General features: G+C 39.0%; 2 protein-coding genes across 2 annotated transcripts; one reads left to right on the top strand and one right to left on the bottom strand.

The window, feature by feature from the left end:
* Positions 1–212: 212 nt before the first annotated feature.
* LOC139733044 (glucosamine-6-phosphate deaminase 2-like) lies at positions 213–11,977 on the bottom strand. The gene is made up of 6 exons (XM_071643889.1): positions 11,962–11,977; positions 6,850–7,033; positions 4,711–4,812; positions 4,060–4,242; positions 2,958–3,142; positions 213–578 (listed from the first exon to the last, which is right to left on the bottom strand). The coding sequence occupies exons 2-6, from the start codon at positions 6,971–6,973 to the stop codon at positions 327–329; spliced, it is 846 nt and encodes a 281-aa protein (XP_071499990.1). The 5' UTR covers positions 6,974–7,033; positions 11,962–11,977; the 3' UTR covers positions 213–326.
* A 488-nt stretch (positions 11,978–12,465) lies between these two features.
* On the top strand, positions 12,466–17,932 carry LOC139733091 (uncharacterized). The gene is made up of 6 exons (XM_071643932.1): positions 12,466–12,564; positions 13,895–14,898; positions 15,522–15,651; positions 16,360–16,466; positions 17,076–17,172; positions 17,819–17,932. The coding sequence occupies exons 1-6, from the start codon at positions 12,466–12,468 to the stop codon at positions 17,930–17,932; spliced, it is 1,551 nt and encodes a 516-aa protein (XP_071500033.1).
* The last annotated feature ends 1,067 nt before the right edge of the window (positions 17,933–18,999 follow it).

Raw genomic sequence — 18,999 nt, forward strand, 5'->3', positions numbered from 1 at the left:
TTTCTAATCCAAATATGCCATGGACTCTCGGGTTGGTCCGTCACATATCGACAAACTAGATGGATGGGAAGTTGATAATTTCTACAATACTCGAGCAGAATTTATCACACAATCTCACATGAGACCTACGCAAATTCACACAAATTCACACACACACACACACACACACACACACACACACACACACACACACAAACACACATACATATACAAACAAACTGTATGACGGACTAAGCTGCAAGCAAGTCCAGTAGACAGACTTTGTTTGCATGAGTCTTGGTAAGGCCAAGTGCTATCAGAGCTGATGACATTGCTGCGATGCGTGGCTACTTCTTCTTCTGACGCTTGACCTCCGGCAGGTCGGGGGAGTCCTCCACCAGCTTGTTGTGGACGTACATGAGACTCTTGAAGTACTTCACCGTTTTGACTCGCAACTCTAGGGTGGCATCCTCGTCGACGACGAATATGGTGCGTGGGTGCTGCTGGAAGGCAGAGACAGTCCACATGTGGCTGACACCTTCCTCGATAGCCTTGTAGAGGGCAAAGGCCTTGTGGGCCCCAGTGATGAGAATCATGACCTGGTAGGGACAGACAAAGCATTCTCACAGATAGGGACAAGGCATTCTCAGAGATAGGGACTAAGATATAGGGACAAGGGATTCTTAGAGAGAGTAGCAAGGAATTCTCAAATACAGTGAAACCCCGTTATAACGAGTTCGGTTATAACGAGGAACCGCTTTTAACGAGGTGATCGCGTCGGTCCCATTTTCCTATGCATGCAAACCAATGGCAGAACGAATCGGTTATAACGAGTTCGGTTATAACGAGATTCCGGTTATAACGAGGACAATTTCGGTGCATCATGATAAAGAAAAACATAAGCAATTTGATCGGATATAACGAGGTTCCATTTCTTGACTAAATTGTCGCTTTCAAACACGCGACAAACGAAACATTGAAAACCGAATTCACGCTATCCACGTCTTTTTCCCGTTTTGCAGAGAACCGTTCCTTCCATTTTTTTTCTTCTAAACCACGCAATAAGACACAAGAATGCCTTCCGATGTTCCTACTGAATTATTAAACACAATCATTCAATTTTCTTTTTCGCGAGATACGCGTGTGTGACGAAGCGAAAAAAAAAGATAACGCATTCAAAAACTTTTCATGTAGCGACACTTGTGGCAAAAAATGGACAATTAGAATGCGTGTGCAACTCATCACTATATCCTTTCCGTTTTTAGTTCTGAATTCCAGTTCTTTTGCTGAATAGCAAATATGAGTGTGTATGATTAAAGCCGAAATAATTAATGAAATCATCGCGATCCCGCTGAGTGACAGTAGCGTGAAATTACTAAAAAAATTTGAATAACGCATGTTAACCTACTTAATCGGTGTTCAGAAAAAGAAACCAACACATTTATTTAGTATTTAGTATTTATCTGATAATTTTAGTATGAGTGTGTGTGATTGAAGCCGAAATAACTGGTGAAATAATCGCAATCTCGCCGGGTGACCGTAGCGTAAAAGATAGTTGAATAACTTAATCGGTGTTCGGAAATAGAAACAAACGCATTTAACAGTTCAAGAACGGAATCAATGTACAAATCGCGCAGATATTTTCGGAAGAAAATAAAGAACGCATTTTTAATCCCTTCGGACGCAACGATCATACATTGTATAAAATTACAGCCGAAATGATTCATGAAATTATCGCATTCCCGCTGGGCACTAACAGCGTAAAATACCTTGCAAGTTAACGGTATCCAACGCATGTATGTTACCCTGAAATCATCGCGATCTCGCCAGATGAAAGTAGCGTAAAAAAGTTGAATGACACATGCTAACCTGAATCAGAAAAAGAAACCGACGCATTTATTAGTTTGAATAAATATGGGTTTGTTCATTATTACAATTTTAACACTGCACTTCACAAAGAAGATTTTTCTTTCTTTCAGAAAGGTCTACCAGGTAAAGATTTGCGTAAAAAGGATCACAACCTTCCACATTCAATCCTGTCGCATATTTTTCAAGAACAGATGTACAATACGCGAAGAGATTTTTGGGAAGAAAATAAAGAACGCATTTTTAATCCCTTCCGGCGCAACGATCATACGTGGTACAAGATAACAGCCGAAATGATTCATTAAATCATCGCATTCTCGCTGGGCACTACAAGCGTAAAAATACCTCGCAAGTTACGGTAAACAAGGCCTGTATGTTACTCTATCTGCGCTGGTGTTAAGAAAAACTTCACAAACAAGAATTATTACAATTAAGATTTAACTCATTTCAGCCCCTACTTTTTCGTCTAATTCACAAATAATTTCCCTTTATTCTCTCAATAATAATGATCCATAATTGTGTAATAACAACGCAAAGGATGTCGTTATACAGTTTCATTTATGGGTATATGATGTCCTGCTTATGTTTTTCTTTGTTTTTTATGCGTACGGATATAACGAGGTACCGGATATAACGAGGTAATATCGCCGGTCCCATGGACCTCGTTATAACGGGGTTTCATTGTATAGGGAACGGGATTCTCAGAGATATGAACAAGGGATTCTCAAAGATAAGGACAAGGGATTCTCAGAGATATGAACAAGGGATTCTCTGAGATAGGGACAAGCCATTCTCATAGATAGGGACAAGGGATTCTCAGAGATAGGGACAAGGGATCTTCATAGATAGGGACAAGGGATTCTCATATATAGGGACAAGGGATCTTCATAGATAGGGACAAGGGATCTTCATAGATAGGGACAAGGGGTTGCAAGGGATTCTCAGGTCCTACCGTTTTTGCAATGATAAACAACACCTGTAACTGATCAAAGCGCAATATTGCATGGTGGATCCTTGGATTGAAACAGAGAGAAATGCTTTCATATTGAAGGAGAGTGACAAAGACATATGAAGATAAAGACAGACAGACAGACAGACAGACAGACACTCACCTCCTTGGACTCCATCACTGTGCCTACACCCACAGTCAAAGCCATGGTTGGCACCTTGCTGATATCGTTGTCAAAGAAGCGGGCATTGGCAATGATGGTGTCTTGGGCCAGCGTCTTGACCCTTGTCCTGGAGACAAGACTAGACCCTGGCTCATTGAAAGCTATGTGACCATCTGGCCCAATTCCTGAGGAAGTAAACAAAGGTAAAATAGGAGTAGGATACCTTTCAAGTTCTAGCCTACAAATGTGACACATGGGTAAATCATCTCACTATATCATTGCAGCATACATAAGAGTTAATTAGAACTTGAACAATCTACTGCAATAATTTCAAGAAAACAAATTTCAAAAGCAAGAAAATTTACTGCAACGGCAGAGAACATGAAAAACTCCGAGTATGGTTTGGGGCAAGTTTAACAAGGACTGTCAGGTTTCAAAGATCACAAAAAGCTCCTATAAGGAATGTGAGTACTGTAAAACGAGGAATTTTCGCGTGCATTTTAATTTCGCGAATTTCGCGAGTGCCAAAATTCGCGAAATTAAAATGCACGCGAAAGCTTTTGTCTACACTACATACACTGAATGCCAGAAGCAATTCGCGAAAATTTCATGCCACGAAAAAGGCTGTCGGCTCCAATTCGCGAAAATTTCATGCCGCGAATATATCATGTTTTACAGTACACAGAAACAAATCAAAAGTCTCAAGCTTAGAGGTGGTGTAGAACCACAGTGACCCATCAGTTGGACAGAATGTGATGTCTAAATTGCATACCAGAAATAGAAGACACAAAAAGTGACTGTAATAGATCAAAATATTGTACAAATGCACAAAACAATTATACAAACTCACATATGACAAAAGACATTCAGCAGACAAAATTTCATCTCCAAATACGCTGTATACTAGAATACTAGCATGGCCTCGCCCTTTGAGGAAAACTCCCCAAGAGATGCAGTCTGATTGGAGGTCCTGATTCTTGTCTCCCATATAATAGCAGATTTACAGAATGGTCAGGTAAGAATCAAAACTAGCTGGACAATAACAGGTGACTCACCATATATGTAGCAAATGTTTGTAAAGGAGGATAAAGACAAAACAAACCTCCTATAAAGAGTTCCACCCCGCCCGCCTCGGAGATCGCCTTCTCGTAGTTCAGACATTCTTCATCCAGGTCCTTGGCGTTGCCGTCAGGGATGTGGACATTCTCGGGCAGGATGTCAATGTGCTTGAAGAAGTGGTCCCACATGAAGGAGTGGTAGCTCTCAGGGTGGTCTCGAGGCAAGCCTGTGGATGATAATACCACCACTCAAAAGTCTGATTATCGACAGATATCAAGCTTTGCTTACCACATAGAGGATATTTCAGTAGTTTCCTCTGTATTTCTTTGGAGGGTATAAGCTGTTCAAACACATACACACAAAGAATAATTGATTAAAAGATTTGAATTTTTCTGTTCAATTTTCATCTTTTATGATGAATTCAAGTAGAAACACAGGTCATACTCTGTCATGTACTTGCTCATAAACATTTATGCTGACATCACATATCTATAAATTATACAATCTTTATCTTCCATGGCAATGTTTTATGCTCGCAAATGCATACATTTTGAATGATTTGCAATTAACTTTGACACACATTTGTGCAATTCTTCAATGGGATTGATTTTGCATGTAGGCATTCAAAAAATGAAACCTCTAAATTGACATCTTACTGACAAAATCATGAATCTAATGACATGCAAGTACTCACCTACATACTCGTCCATGTTGAAAGTTTTCACATATCGGAAAGACAGCGCCCCCCCTTTGTGGAATTCAATCAGCTTCTTGTACATTCCAATGGGAGTGCTGCCTAAAGGGGCAAAGGGATTTTTTAATGTTTCTTTAGTAGGGCCTATTCTTTATATGGAAATACATAAACATACACACTCTCAACACAGTCAGTATGATGCAGATTCAAGAAAATTGACAAGAATTTTCAGTAATTTTGTGAGGTAAGCAAATAAAGAAAACAGTGAAGGAGCTGAATTGGCCATATTTCTACAGCTGTAATTTGAGACACTGACAGAGTGCCAATAGGTCATAACTAATCACTCATGGTCTTATTCCACACACTGACGGAGTGCCACAGAAGTGTAGTTTATTGACAAGAGGTCACAACTCACCACTTATGGTCATATTTTACACAATTACATAAAAGGCTGCTTGTTCTGCAGGATGGGTTCCAGTCAAAACAATTTACTCTCTGGGGATGATTCTGTTTAATAATTTAACAAATTTCTGTTTCTTAAATCATGATGACTTCACATGTCTTAAAGTTTCAGCTTAATTTGTCTTCTATCTTATAACATCTCATTCACTGTAGCATAGAAATGAATACAATTATAATTCCAAACAAGGAAAAGTAGAAATTACGCGGTGCGTAAAATATGTCCCCGCCGGAAGTAGCATTTAGTATCAAAGTGTACTATATAGGTCAAAAGATCAAGGTCAAAGGTCAAAGAAGTCAAAGGTCAACATTCTGTGTAGAAGTTTTGAAGCCCTCACCTAGTGCCATCACATAAAGCAAACGGCATCGAAATCGGGTTAGAAATGGTGAAGGAGTAGCATTTTGTAGCAAAATGTACAATACAGGTCAAAAAATCAAGGTCAAAGGTCAAAGAAGTCAAAGGTCAAAATTCTGTGTAGAAGTGTTGAAGCCCTCACCTAGTGCCATCACATAAAGCAAACGGAATCGAAATCGGGTTAGAAATGGCGAAGGAGTAGCATTTTGTAGCAAAATGTACAATATAGGTCAAAAAATCAAGGTCAAAGGTCAAAGAAGTCAAAGGTCAAAATTCTGTGTAGAAGTGTTGAAGCCCTCACCTAGTGCCATCACATAAAACAAACGGAATCGAAATCGGGTTAGAAATGACGAAGGAGTAGCATTTTGTAGCAAAATGTACAATACAGGTCAAAAATCAAGGTCAAAGGTCAAAATTCTGTGTAGAAGTTTTGAAGCCCTCACCTAGTGCCATCACATAAAGCAAATGGAATCGAAATCGGGTTAGAAATGGCGAAGGAGTAGCATTTTGTAGCAAAATGTACAATATAGGTCAAAGGTCAAGGTCAAAGGTCACGACTGAAATTCTGTGTAGAAGTTTCAAAGCTCCCATGTAGTGCTATCATATAAAGCAAACAGAATCAAAATTGGCTCATAAATGACAGAGAAGTAGCAAATTGAAGATTTCGATCACACATGGACGCACACACGGACGCACACACGGACGGACGGACGGACGGACGGACGGACACACGGACACACACACGTACGGAGCCCGTTTCATAGTCCCCTGCTCGAACTCGTTCGGCGGGGACAATTAAATGGAAATGCAAAGCTCAAATACTGTATACGCCATATTATATTATAAAGTGCATCTAATTTCTCATGAATCAGGACTTGGTTAAATTAGTGATCATGGGAATGTACCTGAGACAGTAACAATCAGAGAATATTTAGTACACATGCACATTGCATTCATTTTGGGATCAGCGTTAATAGCTTCACTTGTTGTTAAATTTGTGAACAGCATCCAACTTGCATTTGAATAAAACACTGTAAAATACATGGCATATGATATACAGCCCTAGAATGCTGCTGATATTTTGTCATCATGAGAAGAGACATCAAGTCAGACTGACTAATAATTCTTTTTGCAACCAAGCTGCAATTGGTAAAGAGCACTGTCAAATGAAAATCTGAATGAGTGAAAGAAAAGTAGAGGATTTTGTGAGATCAACAAAACAACAGTGCACATGTTAGAATGGACCTCTTGCTAAGCTTGGGGATCTTCCTATCTTGCGGGATAATCAAGCAGTGACGGTATTAACTGTCTGCTGGTGCCCTTACCTGTCGGCAGTCCCAGTACAAAGTACTTGTCTGCAGATGGGTTGAACTCCAGGATCCTGTTGCGGACATACTTGGCAGCCCACTCACTGGCCTTGCTGTAGTCGTCGAGGATTACCAGTCTCATTTTGGGAAGGTCTGTGATGGGATGGGTCTCTTATAATGACGGTCTTTTAACCACGCTTGTCTGCAGTGAGAAGTTTGGGGCCAGTTTGTGATAACTTTGAGAATCTTCATGAATGTTCATTGTGAATATCATATAGAACTGGGCTTAGAAATGTAAATCTTATGTGAAAATTTGGAATTTACAGTTCTGGTCGAGGTGAAGATTTAGCTTTTAACGTTTTGTGAGATATTCAGAAACCACTCTATGAGATGTCAAAGAGCATGCAGTTCAAAGGGGTATCAAAAGTTTGTTTGATGAAAATCGGTTTTGAAATGGCTGAGATATCCAAAACCAAGGTGAAACAAAGAGATACTTATAAAGTTGGGGCATGTCGCCTTTTATTATTAGCACTTTTTTGGATATCTCGGCCATTTGAAAACCAATTTTCATCAAACAAACGTTGAATCCTTCTTAAAATTACACGCTCTTTCATATTTCAGAAGAGGCTTTTCATTATCTCACTTAAGAATGTTCAAAACATGAATTCCTACCTCAACCAGTACTGTACAGTCCCTTTAAAGTGCAATGTTGATACATCTCACAACATGAAAAAGTTGGATAATGAACTAATTTGCCCATCTCATTGTGAAACACAATTACAACATATATCATCTCAAGATAACTTTAAGGAGCAGCTGACACTAGGTATTTCTGTAAAATTCCATGGCTGCAGGTTGTGAGGAGAGATCAGACATGTAAACTTATATTCTTTATTGAAGAGATTGAGATTGACAGTCATAGACAGACATTTGCAAATTGACCAAGAGTAAAATACACCCAGTTAGCATGCCAGCAGGGTGCCTATTTCTGGCAGGGGCACTTTCATTCATCAACAGCTATTAAATGAACATCATGTGTGCTTAGTCCCACTTAAGAACACAAGCAGGAGTTACTCGCAAGTGTTAGGGGAAGCAACACCTGATCTGATTGGGCCTTTAAATCGAATGAATGAAATGCCCTGCCGCAAAAAGGCACCCTGTGCAAAGCCTGCTGCAAACAGAGTGTTTTACTCTATTCAAGTCAGTATAAACTTACAATATTCTCTCCTTGATTATCTCTAAAAAGGCTGTTAAGATGAAAAAAATAATCCTCTCAATAAGAGAAAAACATTGCAGCATTAAAATGAATTTTAGGGTGTTTAGTGGGGAAACAATATGTGGCTTGTGTTACATGAATTATTTCACTATCAGAGAATAGACTAGACCCCTAACAGTTAATGGTTAGTTTAGCAAGGGTTAGTTAGCATTATAAGATGGCCAAGTAATTTCCAGCTTGCTGATTGGTCAAAGCGTACCACGTGATCATTCGCGAAAAGTGTCTATCCCTGCACGCCCGTGGGATTTTCGCGCACCCAAATTGTCTAATCCACAGTTACTTAGTATTCGGCACAAGCTGGGATAATCTCGGAGAAAGCCTACTCTGGACCATTTTCCAACGGTAAGTACAATTTCAAAATCTTTGATATTTGATTTATTTCATTATTTCTTTCTCATACAAGGTATATTCACCTCGCGTTTGAAATTACTTAGCCATCTCATAAAAGGAATAACGCATTTTCCCGTCGTTGTTCAGAGATATGCAGTGCACTCGAGGTTTCTTCTTTGCATGCACACTCCACACTCGCCTCTGCTCTGGCTCGTGTGGAGTGCGCATGCTCAGAAGAAACCTCTTGTGCACTGCATACTCCCTAAACAACTCCGCGGAATGCGTTATTCCTATATTAATTTATATACAAATTAGATCCTTTACCATTGACATTGTTTAAAACAGGAAATGAGCACGATGAGCAATATGATGAGTGTAGATGACATACACATACTTTTTCTATAGCCTAAATTAAATGTTTACACTAGCCAATATATGACTACGAAAGTACTTCCAGGCACTACTTAGTACACCACCGGTACCACCGGTACCTTTGATTACACACCTCCCTGAGTGTGCCTTATATAATTTGTTACGAATTTTCAATCTTATTTGGAAAACATCTGTGCTGCCACAAGGATGGACCCATTCAATCATCAACCCAATTCTGAAACAAGACTCAGACCCATCAAAACCCTCGTCATACAGACCAATATCTCTGACTTCGGTGATGTGTAAGTTGATGGAACGTATGATTAATAACAGATTGTTGTGGATAATAGAGAAATATCAGTTATTATCCCCTAATCAGTTTGGTTTTAGAAGTCATAGAAGCACAATGGACGCGATCGTTAGTTTAGAAAATGATGTACATAAAGGTTTGGTAAATAAGGAATATGTTATATCTTGTTTTTTGGATTTTGAAAAAGCTTATGATGTGTTGTACAGAGAAGCAATTATTTATAAGATGCAAAAGATGGGTTTCCGTGGAAGAATTATTACATGGATACATAGTTTTTTGAATAACAGAACAATTCAAGTTAAGCTTAACAACGTTTTGTCTGATACATTTGTGTCTGACTATGGTTTACCTCAAGGCAGTGTTATCAGCCCGACATTATTCAACATAATGCTGAGTGATTTGAATGATGGACTAAACAAGGTTAATGCCTCCTTGTACGCTGATGATGTAGTGATATGGTGTGTAAATAAAAATTTTGATTTTTGTGTGAAGAAAGTTCAAACAGCTCTTGATTTTATATCTGAATGGTGCCATAATTGGGGCATGATATTATCAACGAAGAAGTCATGTGCTGTTGTATTTAGCAACAGAAGAATACCAAAGGCATGTATTAGATTAGGTACTGAGCCCATGGAAGTTAAAAAGGAGTTTAGATATCTCGGTGTGTGGTTTGATTATAAGTTAACCTGGCAGAGTAATATAGAATCAATTATAACAAGATATAAGAAAAGAATGAATTTGCTGAGGAGTTTAGCTGGCACTGACTGGGGAGCTGATACAGCAACTTTACTTGTAGTTTACAGAGCACTTATTCGATCTATTTTGGATTATGGGTGTATTGTATATGACTCAGCCCCTAAATATCAAAAGGATAGATTACAATCAATTCAATATCAATGTTTGAAGATCATCACAGGAGCCGCTGTAACTACCTCAACTGATGCACTCCAAATAGAGTGTAGGGAGATGCCCCTGGATTTACGAAGGCAATATTTTACTGATTCATTTAAATTCCACATTCAAGCGCAAAATGCGAATCATCCTTTGAAATCACTCCTGTTACCTTGCTGGCAATACGAAACATGTCACTGGAAAGCTGGCAGAGAACCAGTTGCAATGAGATTCACTACTTTAGATGAAAGCATTGAACATTCTAACAGTTGTATTAGAGGTATTCCTTTTTGGCACTTGGTTGCACCACATATTTCTTATTATATTAAGAAAAGAATAGCCAATAAGAAAGATGTTAATGAGTATGATTTGCGAGAGATGATGTTAGAGTATATCAATAATGAAAGGAAAAATTTTTTAACGATTTATACAGATGGTTCTTCCAAACAAGAGAATAAAGTATCTTCTTCTGCTTTTTATGTACCACAATATAAATATGGTAAAGCGTTCCGGATCCCTCCCGTTTCAGTATACAGATCGGAACTCATAGCCATCCTAATGGCCCTGGAATGGTTAGAAGTGAACCATATAATCCAAACACCTGTGTTGATCTTAACTGATTCTTTATCTGCATTACAGGCGATAGAACATCGAGATTCTTCTTCTGTTGTTTTTGAAATTCTGTGCAAAATTACACATTTATATAGAAAAGGCACAAATTTGTTTTTTGAGTGGGTCCCCTCTCATTGTGGAATATCAGGTAATGAGAGAGCTGATACTCTTGCCAAATCAGGACTCGCACACCAAGAAGTTGATTTGCAAGTCTCTTATACGGTGACAGAATTACGTGGTTATATGCTGAATTTTTACACCGGGATCTGGTGTACGAGATGGGAAAATTCACAACATGGAAGGCATCTTTATACCATTCAGCCTACACCATATACGAAATTTAAATCATTCTGTAAAAACAGAAAAGACGAATGTGTATTACATCGATTAAGACTTGGAAAATGTAGGCTTAATTATTATTTGTGTAAAATAGGAAAACACGATAATGGACAATGTGATACTTGTAAAGAACAAGAGACTATCTCTCATGTTCTGATGTATTGTAAAGAATACTCCAGAGAACGAAAGTTTTTATGCAAACGTCTAAAGATATCATCTGATGCTCTCACATTACAACATTTGCTCCAAAATGACGAACTCCGCCAAGAATGTGTTTTATTCTTTTTGAAATCCACGGGCATATATGCCAGAATATGATTTTTTTTTTCTTTCAAGAAACATATTTATCGGGGACTGATGTGTCAAGTCTCATTTCATCTCCTCTGTGTTCTTTTCTCTTATTTTCTTATTTCTACCTAATGAGAAGATAATCAGGAGGAATAGTATATAACGTAACATCATTGATGCACAGCACAGCACTGCACTTACCCGCTATTGGGCTTGTCTGTTTGTATTTTGTGTTTAGAATTATAGCTAGGTAATATGTTTTGTATTGCATGGTGTATACAAATCGGGAAACTGTATCGCAAAATAATGTGTTGGGTGGAGCGCCCTCGTTGCAAATGAGTGGTCTAGGTCATGCGCGATCGGCTGAGAAGCCTGCTCAACATTACCGAGCCGGGCTGACCAGATTTTGCGAGCCTTTTACGAGGTGCTTTTCTCTATCTCAACCTTTATGCGTACAGATTGCTCCCCGCGCTTAATTATAATCATGATTATTATTTTACTTATATTACAATGGAATTATTATTCTTTCCGTTGTCGAAAAATGAGTGTGAATTTCTTTTATATATGAGATAAAAGGCGTAAATATTCAATATTGAATGACGCGCCTTTAAGCACCAACAACAACAAACAACAAGTTGGCACAACGTAGTGGTAGTGACTGGGGCCAGCAATGAAGGGGCGCAGCGATGCATACTGTGGCCGACTGACTTACATTTTGCCACAGCCTAGCACCACTTCAATTCAGCTTCCTTGTTTGGCGATGTACACGTGGGACTATGACTCAGGAGCAGGATTTATTTAAGATGTGTCCCTATCATCAGGCTGCTGCAGCAGCTTGGTATTTACATGAAGCTTTAACGATGTCCCAGACTAAGGCTACCCAGACGATCCCACCACAACTTCGGCTTTCGGCTCTTGCGTACTGGTAATCGGGCTGGTAGTTGATGTCGGAAGCCAACTCAGCTCAACGACCGAGCACCTCCCCTCGTCGCTTCTCACCAATACGGTACCACGTGGACAGGGAAAGTCGCGTGCTTTACATGCCTGCGCAGCTATCTGCCACCGCCGCGTCGCCCCTGGCCTCGAGCGCGCGGTGGGCGCCGGGCTCGATAGGAGCGGCGCTGTACCCGAGACGGATTCCCCTTAGATTCCAGTGTAGTCACCTCAATCAAGTCTACTAGGCGTTTCGTAGCAGCAAACAGTCGAAGAAATGAACATGACTTTCTGGACCCTAGATGGATCAAGTACATGGCAAGAAGACGATCTTTCAAATGAGCTGCATGATGCCTTGTTCAAGGTTAAAGAATCTACCCAGGTATGAAAGCAACACAACAGTGATTTCAGCTCAGTCCCATCCCTTAAAGATAATGTCTTGCTCGTTTTTATAACTGCGTCCACATGTATCAACATACTATCTGATCTAGAACTATCAAAATAATGATGGTAGGCCGGGCTGCGGCTAATTAATAACAATGAAAAAAAAATCTGGCATTTATATGACAGACATGGTGACAGGTCGCCGTCGTTTAGGATCACCAAATCCCCCCCCCCCCCCCCCTGCAGTGAATACGGCTTTGCAAAAATTGTAGAAAATTGTGTTCATGTGTAAATATACCAGTAAATTTATGGTACAATAGCAATACCACTGCAAATGTGTCTTTCTAGTTTGAGAAGTGTAACTTTTGTGGGCTTGTGTGTGATGTGTATAGTCCTACATTCATTGTATGTGATGTAAAGTAATTTATGCTTTGAACCTGTCTTGGATGTGTAAACTTACACTCTGAAATTTATTGAGAGATAGACCAATATATGCCAGAAATAAAATGCTGGAAAAAAACCAAGGCTGTACTTGTGTCCCACATAACAAAGGTTTGCTCTTTGTCTTCAGTAAGTTCAGTACAAACCACAGTATGTCAACAGCTAAAGTGATATTAAATCTGGCATTGTCACAGTCATACATATTACTTGGAACTTTAAACTACACAAAAGTACCTTAAAATGTAAATTTACATTTTCCATCACTAATGAATATCCTTTCATATCCATGTAGGCTAGCTATCTCAAATTATACTAGACCAAATTATGCAAAAATCCCGGGAAATACTATATGGCTAATTTTCGATCAGTCATGTAAATTTAAACCAAATTGGTTGTCCAGAAGTATTGACATCAATGTCACATTTCATGTCATTGCTCAAAACAACTCCCTCTTTGTGAACAATCACGGTGTATGCTGCCTGCACAATCTAAAACTGAAGTTAGCCATCTTATATTATGGGATGTATCTTTTGTGTGACCAAAAGCTAAAAAAACAATGTAGTGCCTACCAATGTCTTGGTGCATCTTTTGGGCATGCAGAATTTGAAATATCTACATGGCTACAAAAGTAATATAGGCACATACCTTTACATTCTAGATCAACAGACCGAAAATATCAAACAACAGATTCTATCTTGAAATCTAGTGTTGAAAAAGACATCGAAAAAAAAAATGGTTCACTTAAATGGAAAAAAAATAAAAATCTTGTCAAAGTAGAGCCTGTGATCATGTGAGGATGAATTATTTAAAACATTATTGTACTTTCTGGTCAGTTGCTATGCAGTTCAATATGCTGAAGAGTTCATTCTTTGCCTTTCTTTACACAGGTCAATAGAAATCAGAAAAAGAAAAAGAAGAAGAGAAAGGTTGAGACGCAGACTGCTGAGGACCTGGCACCATCACCAGATGATAGGGGTACGCAACAAGAGGATAAGTCTTTGAGTCAAAATATTAAAAGCAGTAAGAAACAGAAAAAGAAGAGGAACTTGGGAGAGATGGGTGCCTCAGAGAAAGTTAGCAAACGGGACAAAGCATCTCCTGGCTCAAAGGAGAGCTTTCCAAGCACCACCAATCAAGATTTGTGGAGTGTCAAAGATGGGGAGATAATTACTTTGCTAAAGGAGCCAAGCACGATAACAAAGAATACTGAGACCAGTCTCAAACAAAATACACATGAAAAAACCCCAGAGCAGAAGCAAGTGAAGAAGAAACGAAAGAGGAAAGCAAGAAAAAATAAATTCAGGGTTGAATCAGAACAGGTGGGGAAAAGTGATTGTGGAGATGAGGAAAAATTTAAAGCAAGTGAAGTTCAGCCTCAAAATGGACTGCATTCAGAGGCTAATAATGCCTCCACAGATTCAAACCCCAGTCTGTCTAGAAAAGAGAGGAGAAAGTTGAAGAGAAAACTGGCAAAACAGCATCTTCAGGACCAAAACCCAGAGAGTGGAACCCCAAGTAAAAAGATGAAGAGAACTAGCGACGAGCTAGAGGTAAAACCACCCTCTCAGCATGAAGAAAAAGTTGTCAACAAGGATGAGGATTCCAAAAGCAATGAAGTAGAAAGTGACAGTGGTGGCGGACTTATCTTGGTGAAGTCAAAAAAGTCTTTAAACTTGAAGTCCAGTCTGAAAACAGAGATGGAATCCCAGTTGAAGTCGTCCCAGTTCCGTCTCCTGAATGAACATCTGTACAAAGTGACTGGTAAGGAGGCTAAGCAGCTGTTTGCTGGTGACAAGGCTGCTTTTGTCACCTACCATGAAGGCTTCACCCAGCAGGTCGAGCAGTGGCCAGTCAACCCGGTCGATGTTATCATAGAGGTGTTGAAGAGGAGGTGAGTGGTCGGTTTTTGTGTCTTGATAATTGCATGACATCTGGAATGTATGAACCATGAAATGTACATTGTGCCTAAAAACAGCTTGAAAATCAGTTTGTTGAACTTTTTAGTACACCAGCTTCAAATGGGGCAAACTGTTGAATATATATATAATATAATATATATATAAGCGTATGACCTAAAAATGTTTAATATTCCTTATTAACACAGTGTGTTGTCTTATAGCACAAAAAGATTACTACAGTACTTATAGTTAGAAACAATGTTGTTGTAAGAAATTGTGGCAGTCATTCTGTGATATTTTATCTGGAACTAGCAATTCATTATACAATACCTGAATTCCTTAACTTATAATAATATAATGGATATATTAGATGAACTAAATTTTAAAATCAAACATACAACTTTATTGTGGTAGTGGCAAATCTTACAAACGTCATAACCACAATTACGTTCGAATTGAAATAACTTACGAACAAAATGAATTTGTTTTGTTGTTGTTGTTGTTGCATAACTTTTGATCTTGATTTGAAAATTTCTTTCACTCTTGTAATTCATTATGCATGATCTAATGTATTGACTTCATATTTTTCTGGTTAATTTAATCCTTGTGTCTACAGACCAGCATCACAAGTGGTAGGTGACTTTGGATGTGGAGATGCCAAGATTGCTCGCTCTGTCAGGCAGAAAGTTCATTCATTTGACCTTTACCCTATCAACAAACATGTGACTGTCTGTAATATTGCCAAGGTAATTACCAGCAATTTCCTCTAAAGAGTTCTTCAGTTGTTCACTGTGTATGCTGTCAGGGGATTAGTTTAAATTCTCTTAGTCACCATCATTTAGCCCAGTATAATTTTGTACAGTATTTAGTTGTTCTAAAGCATTTTTTTTAAAACCACCTGATAGTATTACCATGTACTGAGAAAAATTGGAGGGCCCACCTGTTACTGTACTGCAGGCTTACATTGCATTACCTCAGATTAAATCTCTGTTTTTGGGAGGGAAGTGGTTTTTTGTGGGATTAATTCAACCAGAATGGGCTGAAATGTGTTGTCATAGTAATTCTAAAGAGGAAAATGTAGTGTTAATTTATGTTCAAGTCATTGGGAAAACTTTTACAGTGATGACATCATCACCTCTAATTTGCATACATGTCGGCAATGGATATTACTGTTTTGTGAAAACAAGTGCATCTTTAAATTCCCCGAACAGCCTTGTTTGTATCGGTTTCATTTTACTCTGTGTATTCAAGTCAACTGTAACATGAAGTGTATTTATACTTTGATTGCCCATGTATCAAGACCTAAATATTGGTAAAAGTTTAACACCCCAACATGCACTCAAACATTAGATTACTTTTGAATGAAACTTTGATATGGAATGTGTGAATTTCTTTCCCTGTGCCATTGACTGTGATTCATAGAGTTTGAATGCTGATATAAATTGCTGTAACAGGTTCCACTGAAGCCAAGCACCCTGGATGTGGCAATCTTCTGTCTCTCTCTGATGGGTACGGACTGGATTGACTTTGTGATGGAAGCCAACAGAACACTCAAACAAGGGTAGGTACCTTACAAAGTGTTTTCTTTTAGTTTGCATTTCCAACTGACATTTCACTGCACAAGTCAGAGAGATATTTCTATATATTTTTTTTTTTATTGCTAGTAGCCATTTCTTATAATAGAAACATTCCACATCATGGTGTTTGAAGTACTAGACATATATACACAATGACCCTTATTACGGGAATCAAACCTAAACCTTCAGTGCAGGAACTGCATTCCCTATGGGGCATACAACCAGACCTCTTCTGGAGCAAATATGCCAAATCTAACCACAGTAACATTCATTTTTTTTTTCTGGGTGCACTTTCCACTCATAGTCATATAGATATATGTATAAGCTGTCTTAACTTATGGACAGAAATGCAATGGCAGGGATTGAACCCTTGACTTGGTTTGTTTGTTTGGTTTTTACTAAAAGCACAGTAGTGCACAAACCATTAGTCCAACACACTTTCAGAGTGCTGTTTTTATTCACTCTACAATATATCATTATGATTTGTTACCATGTGTGCACCTGGTACAGGAGCTGTAAGATGACAAGTTATGGTTAAGAAGATATGTATGACAAAAGGACTACCCTAGATGACCTTTAACCTTTCTTTTCAGTGGTCTCCTAAAAGTGGCAGAAGTAGCCAGCCGCTTCACCTCACTGGCCTCCTTCTTGTCTGTGATGAAGACCCTGGGCTTCCATCTCAAGTCAAAGGTAAGGAGAATCATTCAATGTCATTTACAATCTGTTTAGCTTCCTCTCCATATTCCTCGTTACCAGGGCATAGAGCTGGTTCTCCATGTGGACCTGTTTCATAAAATGGGCACTTGCCATTTTACCTTGCATTACTTGCAGCTACCATAGCAGCAATCAAAATCTTCACAGATGGTCCGATATTAATTGTCACTTACTGCTGCAGAAACTAATCACTGAAGGTTGGAAATGCCACAAGGACAGTAGATGAGAAGAGAAGTTTAACGGTATTAAAAAAAAGTTCCTTATCAATGGCCATGTACATAGTTGTCATGATTTGAAAAGAGCCGATATCTGTTTGCACAAGAAGTAACAGCCCTCTCAAGTCTGTCATTTCTATGTCTTTTGTTTTGAAGACACATTAAAGAAAATAAACTTTTAGTTAGTTCAGGTAGGCAGAATCTCTATGCTTCTCTTGGAGTCAGCAGAGCCTTCCAGAGAGGTCTACCATGTCATATACCAGGTATTTGAGATTTGGTAAAGGACTCCTTTGCCCCTCAAGAAAGAGCTATTTGAATTTTTGTTGACTGTAAATTGTACTGTATGTACTTTATACAGTGGAACATTTATGGATTAAGGATTCTTTATGTCGATTTTAATTCCACAGGACCTCTCCAACAAGGTGTTTTACCTCTTTGACTTCAAGAAGAGACATGCTCCAACTTCAGCACCTTTACCCAAAGGTGTCATCTTGAAACCCTGCCTATACAAGAAGAGATAGCAAAGGTGTCATTGTGGAGCTCTGCCTATACAAGAAGATGTAGCAAACATGTCATCTTGAAACCTTTGCCTGTACAAGAAGAGATAGCAAAGATGTCATCGTGGAAGAAGATAATTTGATAGCAAAGGTGTCATCTTGAAACCTTTGCCTATTTTGTACAAGAAGAGATAGCAAAGGTGTCGTCATGGTACCCTGCCTGTTCAAGATGAGACGCCAAATGTGTTATCTTGGTACCCTGCCTGTATAGGAAGAAACACCAATGTGTTGTTTTGAAACCTTGCCTGTACAGTAAGAGATAGCAAAGGTGTCATCTTGGTACTGTGCCTGTACAAGAACAATTCCCGGTATTGCCGATGCGCAGAAAACTTCTGTGCACACTGAAGAGCCCTGTCACAGATGCACTATGGGATTCCTCGGTGCCATTGTCGCTTCCGGTTATCTCGCGCGCGTTGCAGTTCCCATACTATTCAATGGAGTTATTTGTGTGCTTTTACGTTGATACTCCTTTTTTCTTGGCTATAATTCAGCTTTAAAAGAATTGAAATTTTCTAAATTTTACTGATTTGTGGTCACTAGAGTCATGGTTCACTACTGCAAGGCTTCAATGTGCTGGTCACATGAGGGAAAGCAAAGAAATCTTCAACAAACAATACCCCTGGATAAAGACAGAACGTGACCTGAGTGCATATGCAGCCAAAACCGGGGCAAGTTTGTCCCCAGAGCTATCCCATAATGCATCTAAAATGCTGCTCTGCGCACGGCACCAAGGTATTGGCGATACCGAGAATTGCAAAGGTGTCATCTTTGTACTCTGTCTATACAAGAACAAATAGCAGAGGCAGAATATTGGTACCCTGCTTGTACAAGAAGAAACAGCAAATGTGTCACCTTGATACTCTTCCCTTTCAAGAAGACAAAGTAAATGTGTCATCATATGTGCTGTGGTGTCTCTTGTTTTCTTTATGAAGTTTTTGACTGCATAGCCACCTCCAAATGTGAGATGTCCTTTTCAAATTACAGCTTGCCAAAAGGAATACAAGCAGATGAAAACAAACTTTGAGCTATAA

Source organism: Diadema antillarum, unplaced genomic scaffold (assembly GCF_040938485.1).
Source record: "Diadema antillarum isolate AM-2024a unplaced genomic scaffold, OU_Dant_1.0 seq00000460_RagTag, whole genome shotgun sequence".
In the NCBI taxonomy this organism is placed as follows: Eukaryota; Metazoa; Echinodermata; class Echinoidea; order Diadematoida; family Diadematidae; genus Diadema; species Diadema antillarum.